Source organism: Ranitomeya variabilis, chromosome 5 (assembly GCF_051348905.1).
Source record: "Ranitomeya variabilis isolate aRanVar5 chromosome 5, aRanVar5.hap1, whole genome shotgun sequence".
NCBI lineage: Eukaryota > Metazoa > Chordata > Amphibia > Anura > Dendrobatidae > Ranitomeya > Ranitomeya variabilis.
In genome coordinates, this window is record NC_135236.1 from 666091894 (window position 1) to 666106605 (window position 14712).

Sequence of the window (14712 nt, forward strand, 5' to 3'; positions counted from 1 at the left end):
CAGAAATCATTTTAGGGGCTTATTTGTAAAGAAAATAAAATAGACAAACTAGAATTAACCCACCACTGGCTTCTATTTAAAAAATAATATAAATATATATATATATATATATATATATATATATATATATATATATATATATATATATATATATATATATATATATATATATATATATATATATATACACACACACACACACACACACACACACACACACACACACAGACAGATACATAAATACATATACGTACATGCGACAAGATCTCCTTCATTTTTGGGGAGGATTTGAGGCCTTTTGCAAACTTTGATTTCAGTAATCAAAATATACACACAAAAAATAAAAAATTCCTACAGGAGATGTCCAATAATATATGACACATTGATGGCCTATCCTTTAAGTGGATTTATCACCAGGTCAAAAGTGGCCATTTTATCCACTTACCTTTTTCCCGTTACTCCCCTGAGAATTCCGCTTTTTGTTTTTTCTAAATCCACCGTACGGTTCCAGAGATATGGACCTTTTTATGTACTGGTATTTGTTAATGGTCTTTACAAGGGGGCGTGGCCCACAGGATTCTCTGGGGGTGTGTCTTTAGGCCGCTCTGCATCTTTACCTTTTGAGCCACGCCCACTTAGAAAAGACCACAAAAAGCAGCACTAAATAAAAAGACCCATATCTATGGAATCGTAAGGTGGATTTAGAAAAAACAAAAAGCGCAATACTCAGAGGAGCAGTGAGAATACAATAAGAGCAAATACTGGCCACTTTTGACTTGGAGACAGTTCCCCTTTAAGCTCCTTTTCTCTTCCCTTGTGTATTTTGCACATATTTGACAACTCCTCTTCTTTTTTAGGCAACATCACACTCCTCTTTCTGTTCCCAGAATGTGTGATTATTGAATGCAGGGGTTCCATCTGATGACTGAGCATCAAGCATTTGGTGTTGAGCAAAAGAATCTTTTCAGCATCTCTATTCTTCTCTGAGATTTCATTGGCAACTGGGAGATTTGCCAACTCTGCCAAGAGGTCTCCCCTTCTTCCGGGAGCCTTCAGGACTTTCCTGAAAAGTTGGCAAGTTTGCTTGATGTTGTGTAGTTTATTTAACTCCGTTTTACCCCCAACCCTCCCCCGACAAACCCTATAATTATCACTTTATAATAAATCAATATTTGTCAAGGGTTGTAGTAGATAGACCCTTCTTTTGAGATTAGTATTAGGCACATAACCCCTCTTTAAAAGAAGTCATCTGATGTAAGCTGATCACCGGATGTCATATTACTCATCCCCTAGTAATGATTTGTACTTAGAAGCAAATGTTGAGGTTCCCTGCAGCACCCCCGCAGGCTAAACGAAGTATTTCAATGTCCAATTATTATACAGATGAACTGGGTCCTCCAGAGAGTTGCACTTGACCCCAGGCCCTAGAGCATAGGGGTCATAAGGGGCCAAAAGGTCCCTTAACCCCATATGAGAATACTATTCAAGATCCATGATTGACTGGATATTTTGCCACTGGGCCCCACAAGCTTCACATTACTCCATTGTGTCTCCCCCACAGAGCTCACAATCTAAGCAACCAAACTTCACTGACACAACAGTATCACATCCTGAAAAAAAAAATGTCACAAGACACTCGTTATGCAATAAACATAAAAATAGCTGCAAATGTCCTTACACACGTATTATAAAATAGAATTTCAAAAGGACTTTTTCTCCTATTTTTGGCAAATGACCACCAATAGGCCCTTCCAGCCTCCGCATCCCCCACTATACAACTTTCCTACAATCCTAACTGCCAAAATAACTTTGGTATTTAGGGCTATATTCCCAATTTGCTGCAAAACTAGGTTTGCCATTCCAAATTTTTGACCAATCTGGGTTCTAGAACTGATTAAAAGATTATTTTTGGGCCCAAAAATTATCGTGGTAATTTTTTAGGGTAAATGTTTACGGCAGATTTGTTATTTTTGGGGTGTTATTATTATTATTATTATTATTATTTATTGTTATAGCGCCATTTATTCCATGGCGCTTTACAAGTGAGGAGGGGTATACATAATAAAAACAAGTACAATAATCTTGAACAATACAAGTCATAACTGGTACAGGAGGAGAGAGGACCCTGCCCGCGAAGGCTCACAATCTACAAGGGATGGGTGAGAATACAGTAGGTGAGGGTAGAGCTGGTCATGCAGCGGTTTGGTCGATCGGTGGTTACTGCAGGTTGTAGGCTTGTCGGAAGAGGTGGGTCTTCAGGTTCTTTTTGAAGGTTTCGATGGTGGGTGTCAAATGTTCCTGGAATTGCAGACATGACATTACCCTTTCAATTGCAGTTATCCTACTTTGGAGATAGATGACCAATTTTGGGAGTAAATACCACTTGAGTAGCAGGCATGGTCTTTCTTCAGGGGTTAAATGCCCTTTGAATCTGGAGTAGATCCCTTTGAACAGCAGATACGGTCACTTTGGTCATTTTGGGGGTAAAGGCACTTTGAATTTCAGACATGGTAATTTTGAGGGAGATGGTTGTGGGGGGGGGCAAATACCCTTTGAATGGCTGATATGTCCATTCTGGGGGAAATACCCTTTTTTTTGTTTTTATAAACTGCATATATAGCTTTTTTTGGGATGCAGCATCGCAAATATGGTAATTTTTTTTTTGGGGGGGGGGCAAATGCCCTTTTGAACTGCAGACAAGTTAATTTGAGGGGTAAATGCCCATTTAATTGCAGTAAAAAGCCACATTAAGGAAAGGCAGGATGCAGAGACCAAGCCAGGCTCTCCCGATCAGTCACGCCCCTTAGACAGTACAGTAGGGGGTATATATATTAGGCATTAACCCATTCAACAAGGGCCCATACATCTCACTCCATTAGAAATCCATAAGGAGGAAACAAGGGACCCAATTGTTGTCCTCGCTGATCCGCAGCCCGGAGAAAATATGCCAAGCATGCGTCCTTTATCCAAAAAGCCAAATCTCTAGTAACCTCCTACTCTACAGAATCAGGGACAAACAAGACCAGGGCCTGAGGGGCAAAGGGGGGTCCGGAGATGGTCTCACTTTACGGGGAGGAAATCCATAGCTGCTGCTTTGAAAGTTCTGAATGGGGGGGCTGCAAAAATGCACCAGATCCCATGATCCTGGATGGAGCGGATTGCTGCAATGGCAACCTCCCCCCGTATACCACCCTTATCCTTCCAGAGCATCCCCGATGGAGGCAGGTAGAGCAAGCGGCAAGTCATAGACAACAAAGGGAGTGGGGATGTTCTGCATTATCTTTCCACCTGGGACCAAGACCCCATCATGGGCAATGGGAAAAGCGAAAATTTTGGGAATGACCAGATCTTTCCTTACCTGATCCAAAAATGGCGTGACCATGGAACCCCGTCCGATCAGTCCTAATTCTGGGATTTCCACCCGCTGCAGGTCTCCGGACCCACACTGTATTGCTTCCCAGCTTTTCTCCAGCAAGCTCCACATTCCAGTGGGGAGGGAACAGATGGCGATATCCGTGGTAACCGACCTCCGCTTATTCCATTGGATGAATGCAGCTCCTGCCTATTGGGCAACTAGTTTTTTTTTTTCTTGCTTTTTCATCCATTGTCCCTGGGCTTTGCAAATTTCTTAATGAAGGGACAAGCTGCCCCTGGCAATAGCAAAGCCTGGCTGACAGGTGCGGATTTTTTTTTTCCGCTTTTTTTTTTTTTTCTTTTATCCCAGTGCTCTAGTTTGCAGCATAAAAGACTGGAAGGCGACCTAGTCTGAATAAAGAACCGGGGCCGGGACTTTGTCAGCAAGAGTTTATTTTTTTTTTCTCCTTCCTTTTTTTTTTTTTTTTTCACTGCAAAGGGAGGAACAAGACGTAGCGTGTGCCAAAACGAAAAACTATTGTCTCCCCATTCACAGATTAATCACGAGGACCACACATGGATATCATAGGAGGGCTCTGGATGAACATTTCCTTCTGGGCTTATTATAGCACAGCCCCGAAAGGAATTACCAAGACTGGATTCAAATACATGTGCGAACAGGCTGTATAAAAAGCTCTGGAAAACTTCCCACTCAGCGTGGATGATAAACTACGGCTGAAAAGTATTTAACCTGGAAAGATCGAGTCCTTAATTCAGGGTCCTTATCTATTATTGAAAAAGATTTTTGTGCATTACATAGACAGAATATTGATTTTAATAGGTAATATGTAATACCTCTGTTCTCCTGCGGGGGAGCTGCAGGGGAATAGAACACTTGTGGCCAGGTTTTCCCACTGATCACAACTGACCAGCGATTGTCTGATTATTAGGGCACCCTGGGATTATTGCAATTGCTAATAGCAGCAAGTGTTTAATTCCCCTACAGCTCCCCCGCAGGAGAATTGAGGCATTACACAGTACCAATTAAAATCCATGCAATGTCTGTGCATCACGGCACCCTATGATTATCCCATTCAATGTGGATTGTTGACTATGGTTGAAAAATACTTACCTTGGGGTAAGAATACTGACCTTTTATCATAAGCATTATTATGCTTTACATGGACAGTATATTGATTTTAATCCATACTGTGTAATACCTCAGTTCTCCTGCAGGGAAATGGAACACTTGTGGCCAGGTTTCCCCACCGATCACAACTGACAGGGCACCCTGTGATTATCCCAATCGCTGATCAGCTGTGATCAGTGGAGAAACCTGGCAGCAAGTGTTCAATTCCCCTGCAGCTCCCCCGCAGGGTAATTGAGGTATTACGCAGTACCCATTAAAATCAAAATACTGTCCATGTAATTCAAAACAATACTTAGTATAAGAGGTGAACATTCTGAATTAAGGACCCCCTCTCCATTGTAAGTATCTTTCAGCCATAGTCAACAATCCACACTGAATGGGAGAATCGGAGGGTGCCCTGATAGTAATCCACACTCAATGTCTGTGTATGGCTAAAAACTACATATCCTGGAGAGGGAATCCTTTATTTGGAATACTCCTATTAAATAAAGCATTTTCTTTAATTCTGGAGACAAAATATTGATTTTAATGGAAACTGTGTAATACCTTATGTCTCCTGCGGGGGAGCTGCAGGGGAATCTTTCCTGATTTTCCAAGCGATCATTGATTATCTGAGCATCAGGGCACCCTGCGATTATGTTATCGATGGTGAACCCTTTTTACAAAAAAATGGATTATCGATATCCCATAAATGTCCCAGATGGGAATGCTCAGCTCGCTTCACAGTTCCACAGAAACCACTTCTCCCTAAATTACCAATCCGCAAACGTATAATGCCCAGCATGCACTATAAAAACTTTTCTGAACACAATGCCCATAACCTGCCTTAGGCAGGCTGCACAGTACCAAACTATGGTACTGCTTTCCAGCAAAAAAAAACAAAAAACTAAACAGCGCCATTGGTGTCTACAGGTCATTCGTGGTATTGCAACTCGGCTGATTCCCTTCAATAGTGCCAGGCTTCAATACCAGAAATAAACATGGACAGGTGTGCCACTGTTTTTTACAAGAGGGCAGACGTTTCTGTTCCAATACTGTGCCATCCCTTCAAAGTTAGGGTTACTTGGTGACTTTGGATGCAAAAAATAAAATCATGTGGCCAAAATCGCTATGTGACGCTGGTGAATGTGGTGGCATGGCGACCCTTAGGGTACTGCAACAGGCAAGTCACAAAAAGTCCAACTAGGTCTGGGTTTTGCAACTTGCACGTTGTGGTCGCAGTTCCCTAGGGGCCGCAATGCGACTCCATTCACCTGTATTGTGTTTCGATGAAGCCGTGGCACGTAGCCATATCTGGCCTGTGTTGCGGCCTAAGTCCATTTTTCAGAGCTGTCCTAGTTACTCATAGCAACCAATCACAGCCGAGCTTTAATATTACCAGAGCAGTTTTGAACATGAAAGCTGTGCTGTGATTGGTTGCTAAGGGCTATAAATGCAGTTTGTTTTTCTTTCAGCCTCTTAGTTCGTGAAGCGTTGTGGTGAAATGGCGCCCATTACTACCTCAGATTTAGGAGGATAAAGTGTAAATAAGGAAAAGGAGACTATCTGAGGTTACCTCTCCTCATGGATGGCGCCCCCTCCTCAGTCATGAATCTCAGGCTCTCATTGGTTATTACGAGCAGAGTTTCATCTCCCTGCCGTAGTGTAATAACTTAGCAATATGCCGCGTTATTAACAGTCGTGTAAATCTAATTACAGATGAATTAAGCGGATGGAAATGTGACAGTCTCTCCTGTAATGTGACAGTATGATGGATTTACAGGCCGGGACTATACAATTATCCTATAAACCCCATGACAAAAATCTCCGCGCTCAACGAAGCAACATGAGGTGTAAAAATATAGCCACATATGGGTCCTGAGCTCAGAATCCCACCAAGGACAACATCTGCAAGCAGTGCCAGACTGGCCCAGAGGGACGCCAGTCAATCCACTGGTGGGCCTGCGTGCTGGAAATGGAGCCTGCCAGTAACCACGGTCTTTAGAATGACCACGGGCCCATCCGGAGCCGCGCGCTTCAGCGCGTTGTGCATAGTACTAATGATAGAATGGCCGCTGGGCTATCAAAGGCCACGTGCGTCAGTGTGCGGCCTGTGATAGCAGTGACATTCAATGGTGGCCAGTATATGTGCCTGGTGCTGACATCAGTGCGCAGCGCATAGCAGTGACGTTAAATCAGAAGTTGGTAAGAGAGAGAGATGAAAAGAGTGACAGAGATGGCGGAAAAGCGCAACAGAGATGGCGGAAAAGCGCAACAGAAATGGCAGAAAAGTGCGACAGATGGCGGAAAAGTGCGACAGATGGCAGAAAAGCGCGACAGATGGCGGAAAAGCGCGACAGATGGCGGAAAAGCGCGACAGATGGCGGAAAAGCGCGACAGATGGCGGAAAAGCGAGACAGAGATGGCGGAAAAGCGAGACAGAGATGACGGAAAAGCGCGACAGATGGCGGAAAAGCGAGACAGATGGCGGAAAAGCGAGACAGATGGCGGAAAAGCGAGACAGAGATGGCGGAAAAGCGAGACAGAGATGGCGGAAAAGCGAGACAGATGGCGGAAAAGCGAGACAGAGATGGCGGAAAAGCGAGACAGAGATGGCGGAAAAGCGAGACAGAGATGGCGGAAAAGCGAGACAGAGATGGCGGAAAAGCGAGACAGATGGCGGAAAAGCGAGACAGAGATGGCGGAAAAGCGAGACAGATGGCGGAAAAGCGAGACAGAGATGGCGGAAAAGCGAGACAGAGATGGCGGAAAAGCGAGACAGAGATGGCGGAAAAGCGCAAGAGAGATGGCGGAATAGCATGCCAGAGATGGCGGAATACCATGCCAGAGATGGCAGAAAAGCACGCCAGATGGATGAAAAACGCAACAGAGATGGATGAAAAGCGCAAGTGAGATGGCGGAATAGCACGACAGTCGCACCTAATTAATGAATTAAGATCAGGTGACTGTACTCCAGCAAGATGGTTAAGATTGGTGTGCACTATGGCAGTCTTAATGAATCTCCCCCAACTCCTCTGTATGTGCAATTAAAAGCTATTATTCCCTGTTATCTGCCATTACAGACTGGGAATAGATTGATTGATTTTCTTCAACAGAATCTGTTTGTTTGTTTTTTTTTTAGGGGTATAGCTGTTGCTGTGGAAGCAATAGTCCGGTGCCTGAGAGGAATCTAATGCCCCCTAAAACAGTATTTTAAATAGCATATGGCAGGTGGGGGGACCCGGTCCCAGGTTTTATATTGGGACCCAGGAACTTCAAGATACTTGTAGTGAACACATAAGAACGACTCCTCTTACACTCCTTCCCCAAATTGTGTAATGGCCCCCTTGCCTGAGAGTCTAGCACCAAATATGGCTTTCTAGACCCAGTGATTGTAATCTGGGATCTCGTTCTTATGTTCCAGCTTTTACAATCTCTATAAATCTAAGCCTCTGATGGTTTATACAAGGGAACGTTCCGCAAACGAGTTGGAGAAACAACAGAGACCTTTCCAAGTTGAGATATGAAGCAGATCTCATGATAAAGCCTCTTACAGGTTCACTGTTACAATGAGACAAATATTGCATACCGCCACATAGTGACAACAAAATACTGGCGCAAAGGTTTCACCACAGAATCAAAACGAAATCCCCTAAAAATAACCAGATCTTACAAGCAACATGACTGCCAGCAATTTTAGGTAGAGGAGGGGGGCCCCATTGAGTAATAATTCGATGTTGCAGGGCCTGAGGAGAACGCGTAATGTTGTAAGTATTGGACAGGCACCTAACACCCATGGCTACTTTTAAGGGTGACAAACTAGGCAATTGCCTAAGGCTCTAGTTCCTCTTTTGAAGGCTGAAACCTGAGAACACTACAACCACCCAGTATATTATATAAGTATTTATCACAGTATGGCGGTATTATTTAAATATTGAATTGTAATATGTAAGAACTATGTAGCAGTATTTTGTTGACTCCTTAAGGAAATATTATTGAGACACTTTTATATAGGAAATATATTATGGTATTATGTGGACGGCATAAAGCGATATGACCTTAGCACCATATGGCGGTATGGAAGTAGAAGCATTATGTGGGCTAAAATGATGGGGGAAAAATTAAAAGGGAAATCCGTAAGAAAAGCCTACCTTTGTGGCTGCTCATAGACCACTTTTTCCTATAAAACCATAGAAGGAGTCTGGTGCCAACCTAAGTTACAGGGATATATGGAGCTTGTCTATGGTCGTGCACCTTTAACTATTTAAAGGGGTACTCCATCTATAAAAATATAAGGCCTCTCTGTAGGACGTGGAATAATGGATGCCCTGGGACCACCATTTGGCACCAAAGTAGCCGGAGTTGTCTGTTAAAGGGTACATAAAATATATGGAATCAACAGGTGCCACCTCTTGTGGACACTATAAAAGGTCTATAATCTGAATATCCTTAAGAATATGGACACAAGTTAATGTACATCCAACAGGTAAAAAACAACTTTATCCTATGTCTAGATTCTGTTTTTAAAGACCAAAAGCACAAAAAACATAAAAAAACATAAACCCCATAAAAAAAAAACAGTAAGACTATCAATAGCCTAAAAAAATGCAAAGGTCACATAATAATAGTACAACGGTCTGATCATAAGACACAGAGTAGGCTGCAAACTAATTATGGCCAAACCACATAGTAAAAAAAGTGAAAAGGAACTGGTGGGTGTGCGTTACCTGCTTAGATACGGCAACGTGCCGGAGCAGGGGATACAGGGGTAGTAGTTGCACCTGAGACCCATATATCCCCCTATACCGCATAAGACACCAGTATTATAAAGTGACACCTTGTAGATGTAGGGGTCCAGATTTAGGGCTCAGGAAGTGTGCGTTATTAAAAACAGAGAAAATGGTCCATACTCACACCCCCCCATGAGTGTCTCCTCTCCTCTGGGTGTCTCTACATCTCTGCAGGGAAGACTGCCAAAAATCCGCTCTTAGAACCATACGTCTCAATCGAGCCGTGCCGCTGCCAGCGTTAACATTAAGGCAGCTTTATAGGAAATGCTGTATATTTTGTAAAGCCGTGAACAATTTGCAAACCACAGGAAACTTGCGAGAGCATTTCAAAACACGGAGGAAACGGTTCCTCACAATAGTTATTTTGGATTGTTCGAAGCCCCGCCGCTTACCTTCCCGGCTTCCTTGCCATGTATGCACCATGCATTCTACATACAGAAGTAGACAAATATATCTGTACAGAGCTATGTAGAATATGAGTGGGGGTTGTATAAACTCTTTTTGCTTCCTTTTTTTGGTTGAAGACTAAATTAGATCAAGGAAGAAGACTGAAGAACTAAGCTTATCACAAAGTGGGAGGAAACCCATGTGGACATTGATAGAACCTACAAGTCCATGCAGATGGTTCATTGGAAGGGTTAGAACCCATGGCCCATTGGGACAAATGGGTCAACTAGGTGTCAGGACAGTATGGAGTCATGAAGGGGTCCTTGAGGCAAGGAGTTTGAGAAATGGTAGTGACCGCATGACTCTTGGCTCCAGTACGTGGGAGATGGGCAGATAAGGGTGGATTGGAAGGGAAAAAATGGTGGGTTTGAAAAGTACAAGGGTGGCATCTGATAGAAAAACAACCATCAACTCCATGATTATGATCATCAATGACTAGAGATGATCAATTTGATTTGCGTTGCCTTGATTTGGCGCCCAAACAGGTCCTTTGTGGCAGCCGATCTTCCATTCTGTGCCTGATATCCTCGGCATTTCTAGTGCTACCTTTGCCCTGGGACTGTCAAGACATTTTGTGAGGCATAGTCACTAGGCCCCACGCGACATTATAGCATGCGTTGCACTATGTTGTCGTAAGGCCTTGTAGGAGGTCTTCCATGCTTTTGTGACTACCCAAGAAAAAAAATAAGACACTGATGGAACAGAGGCTAAGCAGAGCACAAAAGTGAATAGCTCCATTGGCGATTCCATCCAAAAATTGGACCTTTGGTGGGGCACATTTGGAAAACATTTGTGGCTCCTTCAGGGCTTCAATCTAAAACAATGAAAAATGGGAATTTTTCATGGTTGTAGACAGAAGCCCCGAAGGAGCCACAAACATTTGCCAAATGTGCCCCACTAAAAGGTCCAACCTTAACCTCATATTATCCTCGCCCTCAAAACAAAATGCAAATTCTTGAGTCCCTCGTAGTAAATTTGAACATTTTTTTGATCAATTTGGGATTGATCCTCACCTTGAAATTTTGACTACCCCACCTCTGGTGATCTTGGATGCGCATGCGCCATTACAACCAATCCTAGACCATGTCCATAGTAATGTTTACCAAGATAAAATGTACATTGGCCAAGGTTTCCATCTAAAGAACATAATTTTCCACCTAGGAGGAGCATAGAGGACAGACATCCAGTCTTTGATCTGCCCGATCTGGACAGTAATGAAGAGAGAGGTACGCCCAATCGAGGCTTGCACAATCAATTTCACCCAAAAAAGCCTGAAAAATTCCTTTTAATTTAATAATTTACATTTTCTCACGTAAAAATTTAGATTTGACATATTCAATTTATATTAGACTAAAAAAAATAGTCTAGTATATATCTTTACATTCTCCAGAGGAACAGATCAGATCTGAACTCTGTCTTATTCTCAGATTTATCTAAATGACAGGAAATTTCTCAGAGCTGGAAAATGTCAACTTTTATGTCGGAAAGGTTCCTTGGTCTTCACGAAAAGGATTTTTGGGATTTTGAGGAAAGACTGGTCTACGGCACTGGAGATTAATCGGTAATCCTAATGTATTTAGGTTTAACCCATTAGCCAGTTAATGCACCAACAAGAGCCCTTAATTATGTCGGGGGGGGGGGGAGCGGTGTAAAGAAAAGACGGTAAACAATGGTGATAATGGGGTCAATCTTCTTCTGTGTCCCAAGATAGGAATTTTATCTAGAGATCTGACTATACGTTTATTGGGGGGGTTTGTCCGGGATTTGAAAAAAAAAAAAGAAAGCGTCTTGATTTTTTATGAACAACGTTATTCTCATCCATTAGCTTTGTGCGCTATTACAACCCTTTTCAATTCAAAAATTACAACATCCAGAACTCACAAGTCAAGAACGATACCATTTCTGTAGACCCTTTTTGGTAATCTTCAAAGACTTTCCACCCGTATTCCAGTTCCGTTCAACCTTTTAGTTACGATTGCTGCATCACTTTAAAGCCAATATTGGACTAACCTGCTAATTTATATGGATTGGACGACCATCTAATGTGTATCTTTCTTTGACGACAGATGTTGGTGGTAAAGAAGGATTAGACTGATGGTTTTCAACATGGTCAATCCTTTGGTTCCCGGGGAAAATAAATTACCGGCAGCAGATTGTCTTCCCTAGGAGCAAAAGAATCAGACAAGTTGAAATTCAGCAGCCTCACCTTTCTTACTCTCCTTTATGCTCCCTTGAGGCTTCAGATTGGAGGTGTTGGGAGGAAGAGCTGCCGGCTGAACAAGCACCCTGGACAGCTATTGAAAGTTTTCGAAAAGTGATAACCGGTAGTGACAGCCATTACAGCTCTTACTGACGTCACTTTTTTTCTAACACCTGGATGTTTCTATTAGGCTGGTTATAAGTTTATACTCTGTTTGCCCCTTGTGGCTAGGTTTTCCTTCACCTAGGAAAAAGTCCAATCTACCGCATTCACTCTGTATCTTAATACTCCAGCCTAGGTATAAAAAGATTTGTTGGCAGTCACCCTGTCACCCAGTGGTGTAATTAAAGTCTGTTGGGTCCCAGTGCAAAATTTGGACCTTCTTACCCCTTTAAATGTAATAATGCTCCCCATCTTGTACTAATGTCCTCCACCCTGGGCCCCTTCCTGGTATACTGTCCTCCACCCCGGGCCCCTTCCTGGTATACTGTCCTCCACCCTGGGCCCCTTCCTGGTATACTGTCCTCCACCCCGGGCCCCTTCCTTGTATACTGTCCTCTACCCAGGTCCCCATCCTGGTATACTGTCCTCCACCCTGAGCTCCTTCCTGGCATAATGTCCTCCACCCTGAGCCCCTTCCTGGCATAATGTCCTCCACTCTGAGCCCCTTCCTGACAATGTCCTCCACCCTGAGCCCCTTCCTGACATAATGTCCTCCATCCTGGGCCCCTTTTTGGCATAATGTCCTCCATCCTGCGCCCCTTTTTGGTATAATGTCCTCCATCTTGGGCCTCATCTTCCTGGAATACTGTCCTCCATCATGGACCCTTTCCTGGCATAATGTCCTCTACCCTGTGACCCCTTCCTAGTACTCTGTCCTCCACCCTCGGCCCCTTCATGGTATGCGGTCTTCCATCCTGGGCCCCTTCCTTGTACAATGTCCTCCATCCTGGACCCCTTCCTTGTACAATGTCCACCATCCTGGACCTCTTCCTTGTACAATGTCCACCATCCTGGACCTCTTCCTTGTACAATGTCCACCATCCTGGGACCATTCCTGGGCCCCTTGCAGTAATAATGTCCATGATCCTGTGTGATCGTTATGCATTGGTTTCCCACCTTCCCACCACCTAGCTACTGTACACCCTTGTCTGCCCCCATTCAACAAGATTCCTCTCCGCCTCCTATGGTCATCACAATTCAATGACTTTTCTTCCGGCATAAGGATGAGGTCACTGGAGACTGGTTCCTTCCGGCAATCTAATTGGAGGAATGGTAACAGTTTTTACTTATACGTTTCCAGCAGGAATAACAGAGGAATGCCACAACTCAAAATAGGCATGAGAGGAAACCTAAAAAAAAAAAACTCTCGAAACCAATCTGGGTCAATACCCAAATGTGTGTGATCTTCTCATGCTCTTCACCATAGACACAAAAGTGACCGGCCTGTAACTTCCTGCAGCGAGCGGAGTATGCCCATGCATGACAATGCCCCACTGGCGAGTTTCGAGCTGCCATCCAGAGCATAACTTATCTCAGCTTCATTGAGGAAAAATGGACTTTCTCACCCGAGTTTCTCACCCCGAAGCGGTTTCCTTTTTCATCAAAAACTTCCATCAACAAAAAAAAGGATCTGAGCAACTCTACGGTCCTGGAACATTTCATAGTGTACACATCTCTTAGTGGTAACTAAACTTTGCTTCCCTTTAACCTCTTAGATGCTGCATTACCTTCCTACTGGTGTCTACAATCACTAATATCAGACACTTTCTGCCTTCAAGAAACAGCGCCACCATTATCCAGAGACTGTGACTGGTATTGCAGCTCAGTCTTAGTCACTTTAATGGGAGCGAGCTGCAATACCAGACACTACCAGTTGGTATGCGTGGCACTGTTTCTTCTACTTTTTCCATTTTTTTCTTCCTTTATTCCAAGAGCCATAATTTTTATTTTTATTTTTTTACTTTTCCTACTCCATAGCCATTCCAGGGCTTTATTTTTGCAGGACAAGTTGTAGCTTGTATCACCAATTTCTGAGACTTGTAACGGTTTTGTTTTACTTTTTAGCCGATGGAGTTTTGTTAATTTTTTCACTGGGGAAGAGGGGAAGTGATTAAAATTTTTATCTTTTTTTTTTTAGCCTCACTAAGGGACTTGAACCTGCGATCGCAGTTTGATCGATTGTTATAAATTTTGCAATATCAAAGTAATGTGGTATACAGTTAAAATGACGGTCTCCTCCAAATCCTATGCTCATTTCCTCAGTATGGGTCCCGTAAGACTGGGGTGGAGGGACGGTGGCAGCACCAGAGCCCCCCTTCCAGACATTGCACTTTCAACTGTATCGGCATCTTGTATCGGATATATGGGGCCATTATACTGATTGGAGGGCTATGTGGCCGGCCATTATACTGCATGCGAGCAATTATACAATATGCAGGTTTGCATGAGGTCCATCATGTTGTGTGCAGGCCATTATGCTGTTTGGATGGCTATGTGGGGCCAATTATACTGTTTGTAGGGCTAGTGGGGGCCATTTTACAGTGTGGAGGATGGTGTCAGGGTCATCGTAATGCGTGGAGGATTATGTCGGGGCCATCCATACTTGGTGTTGGATTATGTCGGGGCCATCCATACTTGGTGGAGGATTATGTCGGGGCCATCCATACTTGGTGGAGGATTATGTCGGGGCCATCCATACTGGGTGGAGGATTATGTCGGGGCCATCCATACTGGGTGGAGGATTATGTCGGGGCCATCCATACTGGGTGGAGAATTATGTCGGGGCCATC

The 14712-nt window shown here is 43.6% G+C and overlaps 1 protein-coding gene and 1 long non-coding RNA gene across 5 annotated transcripts in view; one reads left to right on the forward strand and one right to left on the reverse strand.

Moving 5' to 3' along the window:
* Window positions 1–14712, reverse strand: part of FGD4 (FYVE, RhoGEF and PH domain containing 4) — a 94295-nt gene that overhangs the window by 66286 nt on the left and 13297 nt on the right. Inside the window, exon 1 of one of the 4 annotated variants that reach the window (XM_077266656.1) lies at window positions 9398–9600. The exons of 2 other annotated variants lie outside the window; for them this stretch is intronic. In XM_077266656.1, the coding sequence (XP_077122771.1) occupies window positions 9398–9407 (10 nt within the window). In that variant the 5' untranslated portion in view covers window positions 9408–9600. Of the gene's footprint in view, window positions 1–3358; window positions 4902–9397; window positions 9601–14712 lie in introns of those variants that run through there. One more of the 4 variants, XM_077266657.1, reaches the window with a different exon arrangement.
* Window positions 1–14712, forward strand: part of LOC143776860 (uncharacterized) — a 76614-nt gene that overhangs the window by 7658 nt on the left and 54244 nt on the right. The gene's annotated exons all lie outside the window — the stretch shown is intronic.